Consider the following 23,494-nt stretch of genomic DNA (forward strand, 5'->3'; position numbering starts at 1 on the left):
ACACAATTCCAGACATTTGTTCTCAGTAAATTATTCCTCTGTTTAGCATCTCTGATTGCCCCAATTACACTAATTGATTTCTAAATGTACAAATACAGTAGACATATTACAGGAAATTTAACTCTTATCCTGTCCAAAGTAGAGGCCCGCTTCCAATAGGAAGACCATGGTATCTTGGGCGCTTCTCTCTCTTTGAAAACCGCAAGAACATCTCATAAGCTGGTGCTAATAACCTTGTGAGACACACAGCTCCTGCTCCTTTTCTGACCAATGTTTATTTGCCCACAAACATGGCAAACCTTTACCTCTTTGGAGCAACCAGCCTCAGGCAGTGTCCTGAGGACCTGGAGGCAACCTGCCCCTCCCATCCCACATGTCCTAGATTACTTTTTTAAGGTGCCATCCCTTTTCTCTGAGTTAAGAAGTGTGCCTCCAGAGGACTTCCGCTAATGTGCTAATGTGGTGACCAGCAAGCATGACCTTGTTATTCATAAAGTACTGCCACGATTTCGGTTCATCTTACCAGATGAGTTTACCGCCACCTAGCCAGACCCAGAGGTAATGGAGCACTAACCACGGGCAAGTTTTGATGGGAAAAGAAAGGGCCAAAGTCCTGGGAAGAAGAAGCCAAAAGCACTGGCAGGAAAGTCAAGAATTCTGAGGACTCCCAGAGTGAGCAAAAAGAGAGTAAGGAGAGGAACTGCTCGGTCACTTTGCCTCGGGGCAACACTCCAGTCTACTCATGTGTCCAGTAAAGAACTGCAGATCCTGCCCCTAAGAAAGACAGTAATGTATACACATATCAGGTTTCCACACACCAGGAAATCACACACCCAGGTTTCCACCTTTCACATGCCACTTTCCTACTCAGTCTGAATTCTCATTAGATCTGTCCAGAGCAGCAAGGTGTTATTCTCTCTATTACAGATCTTTCACTCCCCAAGTAACAACCAGCCTGTATATTTGTGGTCTTTAGTTTTGCTCTATTATTGGTCCCCATTTGTGGAACAAGATCACTGATCTATATTTGCAGGTCTGCAGCCCTGAAACAGAGCAGGAAATAAGAAGTTAAATGGGGCTTAGGGAGAGAAAAAAAAGGTTGAAATGGTTGCCATTCCTAGTACAAATCCTGAAACTTATGGGACAGAAAGAATGAGGGAAGAGGTTACGACAGAGGCTATGGAAACCAAAGGCAGAGGAGAGAATGATCAAACAAGGAAAGATCTATGCATTTAAATATATGTATTTATATATATTTAATAGATAGAAATATATATATATATGTATATCTGTAGATAGGTATAGAAATAGCTATAGGTGTATACACACAAACACACCCGTGTGTGACCCTCACTCTGGGCTGACTGGACGAGGGACTGAAGTCAGCAGCTTGCCAAAAAATTACTAGAGTAATAGAAAACTTGATTCCCTTCCCCAAATTGCCTGTATTGAATTTTCAGCCAAAACAGAAATGAAGTCAAAAGCGAATGGGAGTTTTCCCATTTTCCCTTCCTGTCCTGTTCCCTCTCCTCCCCTCCCAGCTCAGAGATATTGGCATCGGAAGAAGCGGGGCAAAGAATTGAAAGGGTGTTCATCAGAGGCCGTGGGTGCACTGTGTCTGGTGCGTGAGAATCAGGAGGGGCTGCTGGAGTGGCTGAGAGATTGTTACAGGGAGCAAGTCAGTCAGTATGTGGAGAGGATGGAGATCGTTGGGAGTCAGGTTTCTCATGCCTGAAGGAACTTGCAAACGTGGAAAGAGAAACACCTAGAGGGAACCCTGAGGTGTTAGACTGGAATTGGAAGTATTGACGTGATGTCATGTTTTAAGTACATGCATTTATATATATTTAATAGGGAGACAGAAATACATATATATATGTAGATAGGTATAGAAATAGCTATAGACGTATACACACAAAAACACCCATGACAACCACTAGCAATGGCCACAGTGAGTAACCATCCTCTACCAAAAGCAATCATGGATCCTTAAAGAAATGACTGAAAATGACTGATCAAGGCTGTGCAGGGAAAATATAGCTTTGTCAGACAACTCATGCCAGAAAGTAGGGACATGCTCACAGAACAAAGAAGTCAATTTATTGAAAGGACTCTTATTGGTCTTATGAATATCAAAATAAATCATGAGAGTATCAGATTATAACCCATCAAATAAAATAGGAATCCATGAATCTGAACAGATACAAATAATGAAGGAACTAAACATGCAGGAAAGAAGGAAAAGCTTATCCTTCAGTAGGATGTCAGTTATTAAATGTAGAAAAAATGATGGAGATGGAGGATCACTCTTTGGAACCAGAGTGGTGGTTGGTATAAGCAGGAGTCAGCAGTGTGTACTAAGGCTGGTGGCCAGAAATTGGATGAGGAATAGGTTATTGGCACCAACAAAATGCTGATTGACTACAAAGAGGAAAAAAATCAATGATTTCACAGTAGAAGAACCTGGCAGACATCAACTTCATGAGGTGATCAAGGTTAAGATCATCAGGGGTGGGAAGAGAGCATCGAGTTTGGTGGAATTCCTGCCAAGAAGGCACTGCCTTAGCCTGGTGGTAAGGAAACACCCTACAGACACAGCTGAGGTTCCCACTAAGGAATGGAAGATTGTCAAAAGCATGAGAGACAGGCAAAGATGGAGGAACCAGTGCAGGTGTACAGAGACTGAGGAGACACTCAGTGTGTGCTCCTGGAGTGATTCCTACCACAGAGAAAGGGAGGGCCAGGGAGAACAATTCCTCATTGTTGGGATAATTGGCAAAATTTCCATGGGGTCTATGGTTGGTTGTGTTGCCTCGAGGTTGACTTTCTGATTGGCTCCTCTTTTTGGGACGTGCCCACTGGAACATTTAGGAGTGGTGGGGAATTATGACATGTATGTTGGAGATAAATAGCTGGATACGTAGATAGGAAGAGCAACTGCAGCAAAATGATAGTAGAGAATTTGGGAGAGGGAGATGTGGGAATTCTGTGTACTGTTCTTGTAACACTTTCTATAGGTTTGAAACTACTTGAGTATATTAAAAAAGAAAGTGGGAAGTAGGAAGGAGTGGTGGTGGACTATTGGAAGAGGCTGTTGGAGGAGGGAAGCAGAGCTGGGGATAGAGAATAGGTGGTCTCTTAGGGTGCTTACATGTTGAGGACTCAGCCAACGTGAAGAGCTGAGCAGACATCCCTCCTGTTTCAAAGGATCTGAGAGGTGCTTTACCAGAGTAGGAAGTTGATTCCAGAATAGACAACCTGGAATGCCATCAAACCATGATGAGAGCAGCCCACAGCCCCTCGTGGGACCCAAGGGATGGGGAAGCCCCTGCTAGAGGACAGGCATCCCTTCCATCAGCCACCCCACCCACCTTTCTGATCAGATGTCACATGGCTCCCCAGAGATGACTTGGTGGGGAAAGCCTGCTAAAAATATATAATCCTGGAATCTCATGAATCAGAATCCATTTAGAGCTGAAGCAATTGCCATAACCCTGGCAGAGAACCACACCTTATATCCTGTGCCAACCTGTCTCTTGTCTGGGAACAACGAAGGTAGAATAAAAGCAAAAACAGAGGAGAGTGCAAACTCAAAAAGGAGGTGAAGATGGAAAGGAACAGACCAGCTCCAGGCACTTTTACTGCCTTGCTTTATTACAATCTAAATTTAGCTCTCCTACCCAGGTAGCTCTTAGGATCCATAGTTTACTAGATATTCATGAGGTGGAAAAACACTCTAATCCTTTTCATTATCTTTATATATAAAAAAAGAAACCCACAATGATTTCGGAGCTCTAAAAGGAGATGAATCAAGCCTGGATCAGCTTCTTCCTGCTCTGCTCAGAACGCTGAGCCTCCACCCTGCGCTCTGAGAACCCTGTGCTGCTCAGTGGCAGATCAGCTGCAGAGGCTGGAGGGCCCTTGGGGAGAGTGGAGGAGGAAGTGTGAGCTCAAGTTAATGAGAGAATGGGACTCTGAAATTCAGCTCAGCAGCTAAGAATATCTCCTATGGACTAGAAAGAGTTTCTGTGCCCGGGAACTTGGCATTCTTTTAAAGAAAGAAAAAGAACCAGACCCTCAGAAGAAGGGTCACAGTTTTAGTGGAAAGAGCACTGGATAAGGAGCTGAGGACTCGAAACTGTCTAGATGGTTCATTTCACCTCCCAGCGTCACTATCTCCATCTTCCTCTTGATTCCACAATTTTGAGAATAAAACAATGTAACAGCTGTCAGAAAACAGGTAAGGTAGGCAGGTAGAGATGCCTAGAAAAAGTTATGGCATGATTCACACCAACCACTGACCTTGATTTGGGGCACTGGAGCAGAGTGGGAGACTTAGGGAAGACTTTATTTAATAGAAATATTTAAACAACTAGCATGTATTCGTTTTATTATTAACAATCATTAAACAATTAAATTTAAGTACACGGCTGTCAGAAAAAACAACAAGCTTTTATCAAATAATTCTCAATCAAAGGTGAACAATCACAGGCAAATTTACATGCCCACTCTATTTTCCATTCAGAAAGAATGGGATTTGCATTGAGCATTTCCTCTATTAACCAGGAGCAAATCTTCCTGCAAGGCTGAGATCAAATTTCATTTTTCTTAATGACTTTATCCTCCTCTCTTCACATACCATATCCTTCTGCATGCCCCAAAGAAAATAATCCTCTCAACCATGTTCCCTGGGTAGTCGGTAACTCTATAAAGGCCCCATCACATGCAGTTGCTTTTGTCCACTCTTGTCTGTGTCTCTCAAAATAGGCTTTGTGAGGTCCTGTGTTGTCCTCATCTTTGTAATCCGAGATCCTAACACAGGGCCCTGCATATAGTGTATGCTAGTTAGTGTTTGCAGACTCGAACGCACGTTCATGCAACCTGAGAAACAGGTCATCTTTTTCCTTTGATGCTCAAACCAAGAATATCACTCCTGGTCTTCGTAGTATAGATTCCCAGCAATGAAACCATATAATGAAGTTTGGAGGGGGACTGTCCTTATAATGGGTTCCAGATCATTCTGATGATGCTTTGCCCGGGTTTCTAGATCCTAGTTTCTAGGATCCTAGAGCTGTCCCTGTTGTTGCTACAAAGACCGTTACATCTTTATGTAACTAAATTGATCAATTAACTCTTTCCTCACCAAGAATGGAGGGAAATGAGACCAGTACAGGGAAGGCTGCCCTGAGGAGAAACAGGTTCGGCTGGGCAGTCTCAAATTCAACTGTGAGTCTAACCAGTTGCATCTGTCAGCCTCTCACCATCTACCTTTCTAGGATGACGTGAACATTCAAAGTGGCCATGCCTGCGGGAAAGCAGAGACACCCTAGAAACTGGAATCTGTGATTATTAAACACTATTGGTCACTCTGACTCATGACAAGTTATCACCTTACTTTAAAACTGGGAGTTGGTCATTCTACTTAGCAAGATGAACATTGAATAGCTTATTTCTGATGACAAACAAAAGCAATTTGCCTATTTAACATAATTCTGGGAACGAAGATTTTCAATTTCTGTCTTTTCACTAATGCCTTTTCTACTAGAAACCAGAACCATATTATCACTTTGGGAATTACCATGTATCGTGTTAGGAAGCCTTTCTGTGTGAATTTGGAGGGGGCAGGCAGAATCAGGGGACCATGCAGTTGAATGCTATTTCTGTCTCTCCATATCTCCAAAGAAAAAATGACAGAGAAAAGTAACAGATTCTGTACCTGTATTGATCCAGAAAAAAAAAAAAAAAAACAAAACCCTCAGCCTGCTAACCTCCCTCCTCACCCTCTTTCTATTTATTTACCCAACTTCACTGAACTCCCTGCTGCTGTGCTGTGCCCTCTACTATACCTGCCCCTTCTTGCTGCAGCTGCCTTTCCCAATTTGACACCTAGCAAACTCCTGTTCTCCCTTCAAAGCCTTTCTCTGACTCATTAGCACTTTAGCCACTACCCCTAGACTAAATGTACGGTGAGAACAATGGTACTTACTCACGGAGTAGCCAGCACATGCCATTTGAACAACAGATAAATACGTTGCATGAATGAAAATATCCTCTGTGAACAGTACTTAATGACACTGAATTTGTAACCCTCGATTTACAAGCTGGACTTCTTTAGTAGCCTCTGAGTTTGAGCAAGCAATGAATGAATTTAGTCTCTAATAAAGGCTTGAGTCAGTACATGTCTGTGGAATGAAGGAATGAGCACAGAAACTTCATGAAGGTGGATTTTCTTAAGTCCATCGCACCAAATCCAAAGAAGACATTCAAAGGGAACTTTTGGATCCTGTTTCCTGGACTATAAAGTGAGGGAGTTGAACCCCTTGATCTCCCAGCTCTAAGATTTTATAACTTGGAAAAGTAGCAATTATCACAATCACCAGGGCTCAACAAATCTGTAAAAATGAAAATCAACAAGCAACTATAAACCAGACACACACTATGGGGTGGGGAGAGTCGGGGGAGAAGGGAGTAGGATCAAAACAAGGTGGGGCGGTGGGAATTGTACGGGGACTATAACCAAGATGAAAATGCATACATTGTGCAAAAATGAAAAATGATGTAAAAATATATAAAATAAAATAAATTAAAAAAAAAAGACTATGTTTGGCTGCTGCAGGAAAGATCACTATGGCAGAAACTATTGTTACAGGTGTTCCATTTATTTGAAATGCCTTTATCCTTCAAGATATACAAGTTGCCACCAGTAATGGGATACACGTGGAATGTACATGTGGGAATCTAGAGGCCACCAACAGACCAAGCATGGTTCTGTGCTTGCGTTGGCTGTGTTTTAGCACTGGAAATCATGTATGTTTTTTTGATCTGCTGATGGCCAAACTTCTGGATACCGCAGCAGATATTGCCACTTGATGAACAGGGCTGGTGCCAGAGTTGGAACCGCCATTGTGATGCAAGGAGGGACCACGTCACATTGCTTTTAAAAAGCAAAAGTGCTCAAATGGAGTTTCTACATGGGCCAAGAACCACATATCTAAGCCTTAATCACTCATGGTTACACTAGACTTCACATTAACTGGCTGGACATATGAGCACCTACTATGGGCCAGGCAGAATCCTGATAAGGAGAATCAAGCCCAACAAAGTCCTCTCCCCTTGAAGTCCCCACATTTTAGTGAAGTCAGAGAAAATGTCAGGTAAATACTCCAGAGAGGAATAAGCCCAGCTCAGGGCAGAGACCTCCCTTCTAATTCTGTTTATGCCAGCTCTGCAAATGAGCTGTCTTTTTTGGTAAGAAATTTACCCCTGGGGTCTCAACTCTCAACAAGTGAGCCAGTGTGTGTTAGAGTTGTAAAAATAGAACGAAAAAACAACTAGTGAGACTTTTTGCCCCTAGAGTTTCTGCTCACAGTTCCCGGTGAAGGTTCTCACCGAACTCTTCTTATTTTCTTTTTATTTGGTTAACTGGTAAAACAGTTCATTCCAAAAAGGACTTTATTGCAATGACTGCCATAATAAAATATTTTGATTTGATATAAGTAATCTAACAATCATTCTAGAAATGTAACATATGAAACTGACACTGGTGTATTGAATAATCACAAATACCAAGCATTTAGTATATGGCCCTAGATCTAGTATATGATCTAGTATATGGCCCTGTGCCAGGTCCTGTGGGGAACAGCTGTCATGGACTTGGTCCTCAGATGACTAGGTGTCCACTGGGAGGCATAGACATGCTCACCATCACTTTGCTATGGGACAGGAGATGACCGAGCTATGAGAGAGAAATGATGACTCATAAAGAAGAGATTGCTTCAAGCTCTGGGGATCAGAGATGTCTTCACAACAGCTTTTGAGCTGAAACAAACCAATCAGCCTATTGGCATGTGGTTGCTGAAGTGACAAGAATGACAAGGTCCAAGACAGAGTAAGGAGCTCCTTGCCCCTGTGTACCCTTGCGTCTGAGACCCCCCACAGCCAGAATGACAACACTCTCAGCTCAGGGAAGTGATTCTCCTGGCTTCACCACCTCCACTGCTTCCCTATTCAGAGCAGCACAGGTTGCTACCTGGTCCATAGCATCCATCCTCCTGACCAGTGCCCTTGTTTCTTTCCTGTGCCCCAAATCTATTCTCCACTTGTGTGGGTGTAGCAAGGGGGATCACTTGTGTGGGTGTAGCAATCATGCACATCATGAATGAAAACTCTGTACATTTGAAGTCTATATGAGCTTTCAAACCAATGTTATGTCAACAAAATTTAAACAAATAAAAAGGAGGAAATAACTGTCATATTGAGCACCTCTTGGAATCAAGTCAAATCCTCATCAAGGCCTGTAAACCCTTCAAGGTTTGGCCATGGCAAGTTCTCCCACCTCCATGCCTTCCACTTTTCCATCTGATTAGTCCACTGCAGTCCCATGCTTCTTCTTGTTCCCCAAATAAACCTGGCTTACGACTGGCCCCAGGACATTTGCATGTTTCCCCCTCTTTCAGGAATTTTCATCCCCAGAAACTACACAGTTCTCTTACTTCTTGTGGTTGTCTCAAAAGGTATCTCCTTAGGAGGCCTCGCTTTGCTATTCCACTTAAAATTGGCACCTTCCCTTCCCTCTTGTTAGTATTTCTCTTTAGTTGACCTTATTACATATATTTGTTTATTTAATAGATACCTGTGAATGACCCCTACAATGACACCAATGGGATTATATTCAACTTACCTCTTGTCACTGCTTTCATTAGCCAATGCCAGCAATTTGACTTCCTCGAATGCTGAATACCTGCCAAATATGTATCTTTGGGTTGAACCTCTTATCTGAGTTCCAGGCTCAAATATCCAATTTCTTACTATCTATCTTCACTTAGATTCCTCAAAGACTCCTTAACAGGAACTCCACCTAGTCCTGCTCTTATCTCCTCACTCCATTTCCACACTGAGCTGCTGCCAACATTGTCTCATGTATGGGGCCGCCACCTACTCCCTGCATAAGCCAGAAATTCCAGGGTCATTCCTGAAATCTCCTTCCCTCCCCTTGCCTTCCCAAGTCATGCCCCAGGTCTGTTCTCTTTGTCGTATCTCCACAGCCACAGCCCTCATCCAAACCCCTGGCAATTATCTCCTGGGCCACTGCAATGATGTCCAAAATACTCCGAGCATTTCCACCTGTCTTCCACACCTAGCCAGTGTGATCCTTCAACACACACTTCTGATCGTGTCATTCTGGATTGAATCACTCTGCTATGAGGATAAAGATCAGAATTCCCACCATGGCTTCTATCAGCAAGGTGGATATCTTGATACAGCTGTACGGGTTTTTGAATGCTGAAATGTCTCCATTTTGATAGCCACTATCTTAAACTCCTAAGTATCCCCCAGCCCTGCTGCTCTGGCTTTTCTATCCCCTCCCTTAATCAACCTTCTCTTTACTTAACCCTTGACCCTTCTTAACCCTTCTCAGAAACTATAGGGTTAACATGTGATCCAGCAGGTAAACATGCATGCGCAGATGTGCACACTTGCAATATACACACCGCTTGGCCCTGGGGTACACTGTCACTCTTGTGACTATCTTCCCTGCTGTGAGGTCCAGCATGGCTTCAGCTTTACTTCTGCAGCCTCCTCTGGTTGCTCTTCCCTCTACACTGCAGCCACGCTGGCCTTCCTTAAACTCTCTCTGCTTGTCCCAGCCTCAGGGACTTTGCACAGCTGTTCTCTACGATTGGAATGTTCTTCCTTCCTTCACCTCCTATTCCCTACTCATCTCCTTAACTCATGTTAAGGAGTGACCTTCTCTGATCTCCAACTCCAGGTCAAGTCTCTCTTACATATTCTCACATAATCCAATGCCTTTCCTCCATGATCCCTAAAAGCTTGGTTTGCATTTCGATGTGTGTGACTATTTGATTAATAGCTCTCACTATCAGCAGTGAACAATTCAGAGGGGATAAGGACTATGATTTTCACTTTCTCTTACTATGAAATCACTAAAGCCCAGCATTCTATATACACATGGGGAGGCACATAGATATAAAGCCTGAACAATGCTTGGGTGAATGAAAGAATCAGGCATTCATATAAAGATATTTGTATATGCATGTGTATGTGTGTGTCCTGATGTGTGAATTTGTTCTTGTCTATAAATAAAATGATGATGATAATGATAAAAATGAGTAGACATAATCTATGCAATAAGGAAACTGCCCTGAATATTCAGATGTTTCTTATATAAGCCAAGAGTTCCTCTTTTCACACTACTTAGAGTAATTACTTCCTATTATGGCAAGCAGCACATAGTCTTTCCACAAAACATACTATTTGAAAGTGTGTTACTTATATAAGGATCGGCATTTGCTGTATTACTGCTATCACCATCTACCAGCTCGAAAAATTCCAGCAAAAATGCATTCCCAAGCCATAACCCCAGGAAAACAGCCAGTTTTTATTTTGTCAAAATAAAAAAATGCCTGTTTGCAAGCGAAGAGAGTGCTAGTCACATTATGAGGCTAGCCCAGTGAACATTATTATAAAGCAGAAGCACTGTCCTGAAGGATGCACTAATGAGTTTAATGACGGCTTAAGTTCAGTTTCTATAGCCTTCCCAGCTCCCCACTCTCCACCGGAGAGCAGAAGCCAAATGGGCCCGCAAAACCAGCATGAGACTCCTGGGAGGTGGCACTTCCCCTCTGCTGCTGGCTGCAGTGCCCTGTGCCCAAGATTTGAAGAGGGAGGTAAAGGAGCCATGGGACTAAGCCAGCAGCAAGAGGCTTTGCACCAGGCCAATGCCTCCTTTTCTTCCCCTCTGACACGAATTCCCTTTCCTGCTCTTTGAAAGTCAGTCTGGACTCAGTCAGGGCCATAGTCTCCAGCCTGGGGCTGAGACTTCCCTCAGCGGCTAGCAGGGCTAAGAGCAGCAGGCCACTGGCACTGAGCTGCTAGGAAACAGTTTCAATAAAGTGCAAATAATGCTTCGGAGCCTGCTGCTCTCCCAGGAGGTGATCTGAGGAGAAACAGCAGAGGGACGAGCCATTACATCCCAGGCCTCACTAACAGGAGACCAATCAGGACAAAGCCATTCCCTGGGTGTCATCAAAACCTTCCAATTTCACACAGAAGATGAGCCCCAGCTCAAGGCTCATGAATGTTCAGCTGTCCCCATTTCCACTAAGTGGATTCCTTTGAGGGCCTGCATCTTAACCCTTGGGAGGCCGCTGAAGATTTGGGACTCTCACCCAAGACTGCACCGCAGAGTAACACACATCTGTATTGCTGTAGCTTCAGCCTGAACAAAGGAAGCCTCCTAGAGAGAGAAGCAGGCCCCTCACCTGTGTGACTAAGGCTCTTTCTGGACGGGGTGTTAAGATGTCTCCTTTCCTGAACAAGTCTTACCCCAGACTTTGCTCCTGCTTCCTCTTCTCATGAAAGAAAAGGGTCCCAGGTTTCAGTCTCCTATCTAAAGGCCAACCTTTAGCTCTGTCTGTTTGGCTAGAAAGGCAGCAAGTGTGCTAAGGGCTGGAGCCCCGGGTGCGTGCTACACTTAGATAAGGAAATGGAAGAAGAGGGCAAGGTTTGCACCTCCTCATCGAATTTGCATTCTCAACTCCTAGCCACACACTTGTCTCCCCCTGAAGGTCATTGCCATGGACTTCTGGTTCATATCACACACCTGCTTCTGTTTCTATCACATACCAGTCCCTCTATCCTCTTTGAACTTCTAGCTGTGAAGTCCATCTGAATCTAAACGGGGTCTTGGCCCTGGGAGAGATCTTAAATAAAGGGGGAAGGATTGTCAGGAAAGAGATTGAGGGGCAGGGGGACAGAGACAGTACCACAGGAAAAGTCAGCCTGCATTCTAGGCATTTGCCCCTGCTGGCTTATAAAAGTCATCCAGCCTGGATGAACATGGATGGACCTTGAATGAACCTTGAGGACATTATGTAAGTGAAATAAGCCAGTCACCAAAGGGCAAATTCTGTATGATTCCACTTATATGAGAAACCTAGAATAGAGAAATTCATAGAAACAGAATGTAGGACGGTGTTTGCCAGGGTTTGGGGAAGGGTATGACGGGATATCGCTGGATGAGCGCTGTGTTTCAGCATCACAACCTGAAAAATGCTCTGAGGATGGAGGGGGCTGGTGGTTATACCACGATATGAAGGGACTTATTATGACTAGGCAGCACACTTCAAATGGTTAGTATGGCGAATTTTAGGTTATGTGTATTATACCACAATCACAAATGGTTAAGATGATCTTTCTAAAAGTCACAATTGCCAAATATATTTTCAGTTAGAAACTGAATTAGCAGGTGTAGCTAAACAACACAAGTGGCTGGCAAAAACAAATAAAACAAAAGCCACCCAGCCCACCAAGCCAAGCCACACCCCTGTTCTCTGTCTACGGGGTAATTTCCTCTCTATTCAGTCAGTTCCTAAATCTTGGTGCCAAAACCTGACACTTTGACCTGCAACCTCTTCTGAATATATATTAGGTTCCCTTATTACCCCCTCCCCAGATTTAGTCTCTTTAGTAGGAATCTCCAGAGAAAAAAGTTTAGCCAGACGGGTTCACTCTCAGTCTGAGCCAGATATGCCATAGTCAACACCCTGACGGAGTCCTCACCACTCTCTCCTTCTCAGCATGGCAGAGAGCCCACAAAGGCTGCTGCTGGACAAAGGATATTTAATGTCGCCACTGACATAACACCCTTCAAAGGCCTTCCTCCAGCCCACATTCAAAGGCTCTGTATTTTAAGTCAACAGCAGGGACCAAAGCAGTTTCTAAAGGAAGAGACCGCAAGGGATGGAGCCAGGCCCAGCCCACACTGTTCAGGCATTGGCCCTTCTCTGTGGGGCCTGGACCGCTCAGGGGTGAGAACACCAAGGTTAGGGCCTTCGGCAGGTGGGAGTCCGTGGGGATTTTTGAGACCACTGGGAAAGGTTAATAGAGGCTTCAAAGCTCTCAGGAAATGGCAGCAGGGAGGAGCCACGCTTTAGAGACAATGGAACTGCTCCCATCCCACTTACCTGATTACAGGTGTTAATGTCTACCCCATTCCGCAGGTGATCCAAAGCTCTGTCCAAGTTACCTGATCTTGCTGCCCTCAAAAAGCTGGTAGCAGCATCGGCCTGTGAGGAGAAACAGCAGGCTGTGAGAGTGCTCTGTACGGTAGCAACCTCCAGACCCCATTCCAGACCCAGGCCTGTGAGAAGGGCCCAGGTCCCGGGGATCCCTTACAGCGTCTCAGTTCTCATGGTGGCACCGAGGTGTGGTGTGGGCCCTAGTGTCCCTTTGGGTAGTACATAATATGAAGCTGCCTTGGAGCCCGGCCTCCCTCTCTTTGCCATAAGCAATCATTGTTGGCTAGAGCCCAGGAGGCACCCACCTTTGTGAGGGACCCCACCCCAAAGGCTTACACTCAGCATGGCCTGGGGTCTTACTGTTGCCTTGTTTCTGAAAGCTCCCATTTTAAGGAGCCTCTGTCACATGACACCTGACCCCAGGAGTCATGGGCACTATGGGAACCATACCTGCCCTCCTTGGTACTATTTTGTGGCCTAGTGTTTTAAGTAAATAACATGTAAAGCTTACGTACTAAGAATCATTATCAACATTTTACATGTATAGTCACACATATTCACACACACACACACACACAGAGGGATGTTCATGATGTGCTCCCACTTTATCGACAAGGACACCAGGGCACAGACAGCTGAAGTATCTTGTGCAGGGTCACATAGGAGGTCAGGGCACAGTGGGGACCTTGATGCAGGTGATCTGGCCTGACACCAGTGAGGCTGCACTCCATGCTCTGCTGCCCCCTGACCGAGCTTTACCTCCCTGGTGCCCCTCATTAGGGCTCCTGGACAACAGGAAAGCACTTGTTTCCACAATGGTTGCTCAGCCACCTATTCCAGGCAAGGTGAGACCCCACTGCCAGGGACTTTTGTTTGTATTAAAAATGAATGACAGCCAGAGTTCTCACTCTGGCTGTGGCCGATAAGATAAAGTACATAGGTGCAGACAAGTGTGGTGGTGAGAACACAGCATGGATCAGGGTGAGCTGGCTGCAAGCAGCAACCCTGTGTCTGGCTGAGCCCTGAGGTCCTTAGCCCCTTTGCTCCTCCTTCCCTATCTGTAAGTTGGGAGGAGAAGGTCCTTCTCAAGCCCCTGCTGTGTTGCTGGAAGGAATAGTAACAGATGTTATTACATGTTATACAGCATATCTTATTATTGTGCCAACACATTGCTGAGCTGGTGAGGACCCAGACCAGGTATAACAGGTAAGATTTGGCAGAAAGCACATGATGCATTTCTCCAGCCACAGCTGGTGGATTCTTCTCTAGCCCAGGCTCCTCTGTCTCCTCCCTCCATGCTCTCTCCCTAGAGAACTTCAGTGGTGGTCCCCCAAAGATAGGTTGGTGCCCTAATCCTTAGAAGCTATGAATGTCACCTCTTAGAAAAAAAAAGTTTTAGCAAATGTATTAATAATTAGGTGCTGGGTCTTCAGATGAGGTTGCCCTAGATTGGCCCTAAATGCACGGACAAGACAGAAGAGAAGGTGAAGCAAAGATGCAGGCAGACAGGGAGTGAAGACAATACCAGTCAGGAAGCCGCAACCAGCAGAAATGGGAAGAGCACAGAACAGATTGTCCCCCAGAGCCACCAGAGGGGCCGAGCCCTGACGACACCTTGCTGACTTCTGGCCTCCAGAGAGTGAAAGACTCAATATGTGTTGTTCTAAGCCACCAAGTGTGTGGTGATTTGTTACAGCAAGTCATAAGAAATGTATATACAAGCTAATGATGATCATCCCTTGACCTGGAAGAGCCAACTCCACAGCCAACACTCTCAAACAATAATCTACAATTAGACTCCAATCTTCCCAGCACCAGGTGGCTTACCTTTGCCAATTGAACAGTTAGTGGCAAAATCATTCTCCTGCCTCATAGACACTAGCTGCACCAGGATGACCAACCTCACCCCACCCGTCCTCACCAGTCTTCTGAAAATCCTGATGCCCTGCCAACCACTCCCCACTCCAGGCCCCCCAAGTGCTCCTCATTTAATAATCTTAACTCCTGTATCTGCCTCTTCATGACAATGGACACCTGGATCTCTCTGTTCCTGATATGACATTACAGGAAGGTCCCTTCTCTCACCTCCTGTGTCCTCCATGGTATTGCCACACACCATCTGCTTCCCGGCTCACACCCTGATCGCCTCTTTACCTGCAACCCCCTCCCCTCTCCTGGGCTAATTCCCATCTTGCCTTTCTTCAAGGGCCTCTTAAATCCTATCTCCTCTATGATGCTGTCCTCAGATACCCAGGATTACCATCTTTAAGTTTAGGAACTTGAGTATGATTTGAAATCATGCTGTAAACACATCTTGCTCTGGTTATTTGATTTATGTAAGACTTATCTTCCTGGCCAAATTGTTTGCTTCTTGGAGCAACATCTTTTTGGATCCTTCAAAGCATGAAGTGTCTGCTAGGTGAAGCCCTCCCCTTGGCCTAAAACACAGGGCACCCAACATCCCCAGGTTCCTCAGCAAGGCGTTGATCGGGGAGGAACTATTTCAGAAATGAAGGTCAATCTGTCGGTTCCCTATAAGCTGGAGTCCCAGAGAAATCAGACTCAAGGTTTAGTACCTCAGGGAAACGTCTCCTTCTGCTGCTGATTCAGAACGTCTATCTGGATTCAACTATCAGGAAAAATACTGTATTATTCCCCAAGAATGAGTGTGCTAGAGAGACATAGTTGTCATCTATCCCACCACAACCACCCCAAACTATCCTCTGCAGCACAATGATAGGATTTGCGATGAAAGCCTGAGGATGGATAAAACAGATGGAGCATCAACTAAAGACACTGCTAAAGCACTGAATCTAGAAGTGACACAGAATAGTGACGACAGACAGACAAGCAGGATAAATAGAGGATAGGGAAGCCCAATCTAGACTAGGCTGTGAAGGCTAAACAGCTCCTGTAGTGTGTATAATATATAAAATGACAGAACTATACAGTCACGGACAAGTATATTATAGACATTTTATCTTTTAACCCTGATCCCAGCAGGTGAAGTGAAGGTAGAATTATTATGCCCACTTTAGACGTGACAAGACTGAGGTTGGGAGAGGTTAATAACTGGCCCAAGTTCTGCAATTAATTAGCACTTAGGAACTCAGCCCAGGTCACCTATGCTTTCCACTACCCTTGACCCCAAGGTGCATGCCTAGCAGTTTCAAACCTACGGGTTTGAGGGGCTGGGAGGGGCCACATGCTTCTGCTAAGCAAGCAGTTAATCCACAGCAAGGAAAGGGTCTGAGCAGATCTTGGCTCTGACCCTTAGCGCTGACTTCAGGCCAGGACAGACCTCTCGAAAGGAGACCTCTATCTAGTCCCAATCCGTCCTTTCACAGATGATAAAACTGGTAAAAATAAAGTGACTGGGTAAGGTCACCTAGATAATTGCCAAGACTTTTTCATTTTCCTTGTGGTTTTCTCGAGACATACAATCATCAGGACATAAGCAGGATCCTCAGGGTATCTTACAGGTGAATTGTAGATAATGGTGTCTCTCCCACTGTACATCATTCAATTTAATTCTACAATACATTTACTGAGGTCCTATTTCAAGTCCAAGATCCTGCTAGGGCAAGAGAGACAGAATAAAAATTCAAATATAGGTCCCTACTCTCATAATTTGAAACTCAAAAGTGACTGAGTTACAGCATCTTGTAGGTGCCAGGGAATATTTAAGCTACTGAACAAATGACTCTTGTTGGAACAAGAGACCCGTTCTCTCCATGGTATTGAGCCCCTCCTGCACATCTATCTAATCCAATTACCTCCAATTCAAAGACCTGTCCTAGTTGCAATTTCCTGTTACATAGAAATAGTCTATGTAATTCAATAGAAAAGAAAGTCAAAAGAATCCAAAGTGGTCCATTGAGAATATTTACCTGCATAAATGCTAATCAGAACAAAAACAAAAGACTAATCAGACTATCTCTGACCTCTGATAAGTTGGAGCCAAGTCTCTGGCTCTCCTGAGTCCCACCACCCTCTGCAGGCAGCGTCATCGAGGCCTCTCTTTGAGAAGAGACTGCTTGTGGTGTCCAGACAACCATCTCACAACGGCCGTAGGCCCTGTAGACCACTGAGGAGGTAACACAAGAGGGTAGCCTTGGTAGGATGCTCAGAGTGGGTGGCACCACCCCGCCAAGGCTATCTTCTGTGGTTCTGCCCCGTCCCCATCTTGAGCTTCATTTTAATCTCATTTTGCCAGTGAGAAAATCACTCACACCTGTGCTGGGGGAGGAGTCGTGTACACAGCAATTATAGTGTCTCTAGGGCCACATCCCTGCTGGTTAATCCATGCAATGTCTCTGAACTTCCTTTCATAATAAAATAAGTGTCCTTTTATAAAGTTTACTAAATTTTAAGCACTCAACGTAAATTACAGATGGTCTCAGACTTAGCGATGGTTGGACTTAATGGTTTTTCAACTTTATGATGGTGGGACGGAGATGCATTCAGCAGAAACCACACTTCAAATTTTAAATTAGAGCATTCTTTTTTTCCCATCTTCAGTACAGTCTTCAATGAATTACAGGAGCTATTCAACAGTTTATTATAAAATGGAGTGTGTGTTAGATGACTGTAGGCTAATGCAAGTGTTCTGAACACATTTAAGGTAGGCTAAGTTATATGTTCAGTAGGTTAGGTGTGGTAAATGCATTTTTGACTGATAATATTTCAAATTATGATGGTTTATGGCGTTTATTGCCATCATAAGTCAAGGAAGAGCTGTAATTCATTTGTTCCTCCCAAAAGTCCCATGAAGTAAATACATTTAACTTGTGAATAACACAGCCTGTTGTTGATGGAAAGCCCTACCAACAGATAATATAAACAGTTAATTAATGCATATTTAGTATGTTATATGTATCATATACTATATTCTTTCAATAAATTAGGCTAGAGAAAAGGAAAATGTTACTAAGAAAACCATAAATCTTGCCGTGATGTTGAGTAGGCTAAAGAGGGTGAAGAAAGGTTGAAAAAAAATCTGCTTATAAGAGGACCCACAGAGTTCAAACCCATGTTGTTCAAGAGTCAACCGTATTTTTATTGTCTTCTTTTCACAGATGAGGTAAATGAGTTCAGAGATGAGGTAATGAGTCATAGAGAAGTTAAATAAGTTGTCACACAGCTAATAGGTGGGTTGGCCAGAATTGAAAGACCTCCAAGGGTCTTTCTCTTAACCCTGTACCATACTGCTTCTTGGACCAATCATTTCCAGGGCTCTTAATGGGCCTCCCCTGGTGGTGCAGTGGTTGAGCGCTGGGCTGCGAAGCTGCCCACAGCCTCTGCAGCGCAGGTTCGATCCCTGGCCACCGGCGAGGGTCCCACATGGCGCAACAGACCTCTCCTGCCGCGCCTGCTGCTCCCCTCAGCAGTGTATTTCATCATTCTGCCTGTTCTGTTCCCCGCTCTGGCTCTGGTGACTTCTCTTACCCTCCCGCGCTTCTGACTGTACCCAGTGCTTGTATAAATAAATAAATAAATGGATCTTTTTAAAAAAAATTTTTTTCTCAAGTTCTCTTCTGGCTGGAGGAAGCCTTCCACCTGTGCTCAGAGGCTGGGCCAATTTCAGCCCTGATGTCAGGAGGAAGTGAGTTCAGGGGAAAGGAAGGGGATGGAATTCCTCCTAGGACTCAAGTTCTCATCAAGGCTGCTCAGAAAAGGTGGCAAACTCTTGGTTACCTAAGACACCCAGACTATTATTAAACTTGCACTTCCTGAGTGGGGTGAAACTAATATAGCAATGGTTAAGTACCCAAGGAGGGTCCAGTATCCTGGGAGGGACAAGCCGGAAGCAAGCTACTAAATGTCATTATGCCTGTAACACAAGAGTAGACTTCGAAAACACTAGAAGCCAAGCAAAGTTAAGTTGCAATCAAAGTAAGAGAATCTTGGGCTCTCTTCACACCACCTCTGGGGCTTGAGATGGCCTGGGTTTTCCCCAGCTTGCATGACAACTTATTTTCCCAAGGTCTTTTGAGTGCAAAATTCACATCTAAAAATTAGATGAATGAAAACTGAGTTATCGATTTCTGGAAACACCCACAAGGCAATATCTCATTCCCAAATGGTCTTGTCTAGGCAAAATGCAGTTTCTTTAACATAGCCAGTGTCATACCTCTCAGGAAGAGATTCTAGATTCTTCCCTGTGGGTGCTGAACCATCAGAACTCTAAGTAAGGCAGACAGCGCTGGGATGCCCAGCTGTCTGCTCGAATATGGGAGGTGCACTCCACATCTGAGAGTTCCTTCAAACTCAGCTGCCCTCAGGGGTGAGGGATACCCAGAACAGTCAGTTCCAGCCAGCAGGTACACCTGAGTGGCCCCTTGCTTTATCCCACCGACTACCGAGAAACAGAGGGAATGCTGAGCCACAGTGGGTGTGTTTTCATTGGGTGTCTTTCATTTTTCCTCCCAGACCATTGCACTGCTAAAGCTTTACAAACTGACTCCAGGTGCCCATTCAGACTGCCACTGGCCAAGATAAAATGAAAAAGTTAAAGGGGTTGTAGAGGAAACAAGATGTGTAAGCAGGAGTCCCAGGTTCCTTTCCAATCTCCCACAAAATTGCAGGCCTTGGGAAAACTTGTGCATTCCAGGCCTCTTCCTGCCCTGCCTTAGAAGCTGGGTGATGATGCAGTGATGTGTGAAAGGCCAGAGTGGACCCTGATGTTGGGAAGCACTGGCATGAATCCCTGCCTTGCCACTTGATGCTGTGCCATGTATAATGCCCAAACCTCAATTTCTCCATTGCTACAATGGGGATATTACATGGCTGACTGGGGGGCTGTTAGGATGACAAGATACAGGTAAAGCACCAGCTCCCTGGCACACCTCTCGCCCCATTCATTTCCTGCTACCCAGGAAAGTCCGGGAGGTGGTGTTTCTAAGGCTTAGGGGTCAGGCGTGCTGCGGGCAAGGCTGTCCCTTCTGTGAAGGCCTTGGCCATGGCATCCTCACGGTCGGGGAAGGTTCCCCCCAGGGGCAGCCTGGGGCCCGCCAGAGCAGAATCCTCTGGGCAGGAGTATCCTCCCCTGGGTGAAGGGGACGCAGCCTTAGCTAGGGCCCCGCGCGCGCCCCGACTTCCCTCGGGGACCCTCAGCCGCGGCTGTGCACTCGCGCGTGTGCCGCCTCGTCCTGGCCGGTCACAGGTCGGGCCGCCTCCGGGCACCAGTCCCTTCGCCGCGGCAGCCTCCAGGCCAAAGGAATTTTCCTCTGGATCCTGCTAGAAGCCTGGGTGCCCGGCGTGAGGCAGCAGAAGGGCCGCCCGGCGCGCGTCCCCGCACCCGCCCCGGAAAGTTGGCGCCCGCGGAGCCCGGCGCGAGCCGCAGCCCGCAGCGAGGGGCGCTGCGGCCCCGACCCCGCCAGCCGGCGGCCCAGCGCGCCCCGAGCGCCCGGCCCGAGCAGGTCGTCCACTCACCGCAGGGTCTGAACCGGACCTGCCCTGTCTCGCTGCCATCGTCCAGCGCCCGCGCTGAAATCCGAGCCCGGTTCCCTGCTCCCCCTCCCCCGTTATCTGCTCGGCGGCGCGGGGAGCGCCAGCAAGTTACACGGCATCTGGCTAAAAATACAGGCTCCCTGCGCTCGGCTCCGGCGCCCGGACCCTGCGCTCGCTCTCCCGCCCGCCCGCCCGCCCTCCAGCCAGCCGCTAATGGGATCTTTTCATTTTCTCTCCATTATTATGTCAGATGGGAAAGTTAATGCGAAGCGATCTCCGGAGAGAAGGCACCTGCTGCCAAGCCCAGCGGAGGGGGTGAGTGGAGGGTGCGGGTGGGGGTGCGGTCCGAGCTGCAGGTGCCCGCCGGCCCCGGGCGCAGAGCGAGCGTCCTGCCGCTGCAGAAGGGAGGCACACACGTCCAATGGAGGGGAAGAGCTCCAAGCTGCATGGCGCGCCCGCCCAGCCTCCTGCCCCTGTGAATGGGCCCCGGAGCCTGCAGACACGGCCAGGGTGAGCTCAGCAAAGTCTATTTATGCCCCACAACCAATTTGCATGATTTGAACTCTTACATCGTGTCCTGAGATACCAGCTAATCAGCCGATTCCAGATTCTGCCCTAGGGCCACCACGCAAAAGGAAGCGGAGAGGCAGGACGCAGATCTCTTAGTGTATCTCCCTGGTTCCTCACTCGGACCCATTGTTAATGAAATAGCACCCGAAACTGGAGCAAGCTTCCCATTTTCTGCTCAAGGCACCTTTTTCGTGAGGTCATTTCAGGGTCAGATGTCAAAAGCATATTGGGGGTTGACTGAGTTTTGGAAGGGGTAGGGGTGGGGCTGACACCAGGGGATGCTAACAACAGGCTCAACACTGAGAGATGAGAATGATCAGCAAATGTAATTGCAGGTGACTGGGCCCTGGCCATTCTGCTTGTTCAAATCATGGGTGTTTTGTGTCAGGGATCCCGCTTCATGCTTTCTTCAAATAGTAATCTAGACACAATACAAGTGCCCCCTCCCACCCTTCTGCTCTAACTCATGGGCATAGTAGAGAGGTTTGTGTTGGCGAGGAATTAACACATAGAGCACCTTTCAGGTGATGGACATATTGCACCGCCTCATTTAATCCACAGAGCAACATGTAGGGTAGACCATGCTTTTACCTTTGGAGGGAGGAAGAAACTGAGCCCAGAGAGGTTGAGTCAGGAAAAAGGACCAAGATCACCACTAGTAAATGGAGGGTCCAATAGATCAAAGTCCTTCCATTAACAGCACTGGCAAGATTCCAGACAAAAGTATGCCCAGTCCCAGGAAAAGATGTGAAGGATGGTCCTGAACGTGAAACTCTAGAGTCTTTCCCCAAATCATGTGCTCTTCAAAGCTATTCAATAATTAAGGAAAATCCCCAATCAGTGGAATACCAAAAAATCAAGAGAAAAAGTCAGGATATAGTAGAAAAAGAGTGACCTGAAGTGTATATTGCAATGTGCTCCTCCCCTTGTGGTGGGGAATGGGTATTTGAAGACAGCACCATCAGAATTCTCCAGTCCTGAGACTCCCCCCCAGTAATAGCCTCAGAGAATGAACTTCAGGGCAGTCAGCCTCATGAAAAGGCTACGCTGGAAAAGGCCACGCTGCTGTCTTGAAGGGTGGGTATCTGGACCTGGGAGATCACTGCTGCTGCTGCTGCTGCTGCTACTTTCCCCATGTACACCCTTCAGGTTTCTTGGCTCGTCCCTCTTCAAAGTGCCTCTCAGACTTGCTGCAACCCTCTACATGGAGAGCTTCATTAGTAAGTGGTGGTTACTGGAACAGCTTGGTCATATCCCAGTGGAAAATCTCAAGGGATTCTAAAGCACTGTTTCAATATTAATATTTAGAGAGAGAGAAAATGCCTTACTCAAATGGAAGATGAATAATATGTTTAATACTTTCAAAAACAGTAATACAATTGACTTGCACAGTGAAAGGAATGATTATTTTTTAGCAGTTGCTTTGGGGTATAACTGACATACTGTAAACTATATATTTTTCTAATGTAATATATATTTAAGATGTACAGTTTGGTAAGTTTTGATATATGTATACCTCCCATGAAACCATCACCACAGTATAATGATACCATTATATCACCACAATATAATGATACCTCCAAAATCACCTCCAAATTTGCCTCCTGATCCTTGGTAAATCCCTCCCTCCTGCCAGTTGGTCCACATCCTTGCCAACAATTGGTATGGTTCAGTCTTAATTTAATCATTATAATAGATGTGTAGGAGTATTTCATTGTGATTTTAGGTTTCATTTTCATAATAATTAATGGTCTTAAACATCTTTTCAGGGACTTACTTGTCATCCACAAAACTTCTTTGGTGATATAGCTGTTCAAATCTTTTGCCCATTTTAAATTGAGTTGTTTTCTCATTTAGTTTTAAGAGTTCTTTATATACAGAATATCTGTTTTAAAGATGAGATAAACTGAGATCTTGTAGACTAAGTGAAAAGGTCAAACTTAAATAGCAAAAAATTCCCAGTTTGATTTCGGTACTCAGGTCTTCTAGCTCTAAGCCCAGTGTTTTTTATACCACATTATGGGTTATTTACAATCACAAAGAAAAAAGATGAGAAACTGAATATCATCTGTAGTACTGTAAGAGTAGTGAGAAAGATTAGGTATTATCAGGTATTATCAGAAGACCTGAGTAATCAAGACTGCCAAAAATTCTTCACATTGGCCATGGCCTCATTATGGTTGAGGGTTTGCAACTCAAATATGTAAAGAGTCAGGCAAGGCCCAAGAGGAGAAGAAAGGAGAAGACAGACATGCCGCTTAGTTAGGTCTGAGGTCAAAGGAACAGAGATGATGGACTCTAAACGAGGCTAAAGAACACAGGCCTTAAGATGTAAACTCCTCCAGCGCTGGTACCTGGAACCCCAGTGCAGGACTAATTTTATGGCACCCTTGCCCAGGTATGGGAGCCTAGTAAGTGTCTCATAGGAAGAG

General features: G+C 45.6%; 1 protein-coding gene across 3 annotated transcripts in view; it reads right to left on the reverse strand.

The window, feature by feature from the left end:
• The window catches only part of ANK1 (ankyrin 1), a 213,238-nt gene that overhangs the window by 80,771 nt on the left and 108,973 nt on the right, over nt 1-23,494 (reverse strand). For 2 of the 3 annotated variants that reach the window (XM_054700916.1, XM_037526135.2), the window contains exon 2: nt 12,987-13,088. In XM_054700916.1, the coding sequence (XP_054556891.1) occupies nt 12,987-13,088 (102 nt within the window). Of the gene's footprint in view, nt 1-12,986; nt 13,089-20,474; nt 20,558-23,494 lie in introns of those variants that run through there. The other variant, XM_037526134.2, reaches the window with a different exon arrangement.

The sequence above is a fragment of the Talpa occidentalis genome, unplaced genomic scaffold, assembly GCF_014898055.3.
Source record: "Talpa occidentalis isolate TD23 unplaced genomic scaffold, MPIMG_talOcc4v2.1 talOcc4.4, whole genome shotgun sequence".
Classification (NCBI taxonomy): Eukaryota; Metazoa; Chordata; class Mammalia; order Eulipotyphla; family Talpidae; genus Talpa; species Talpa occidentalis.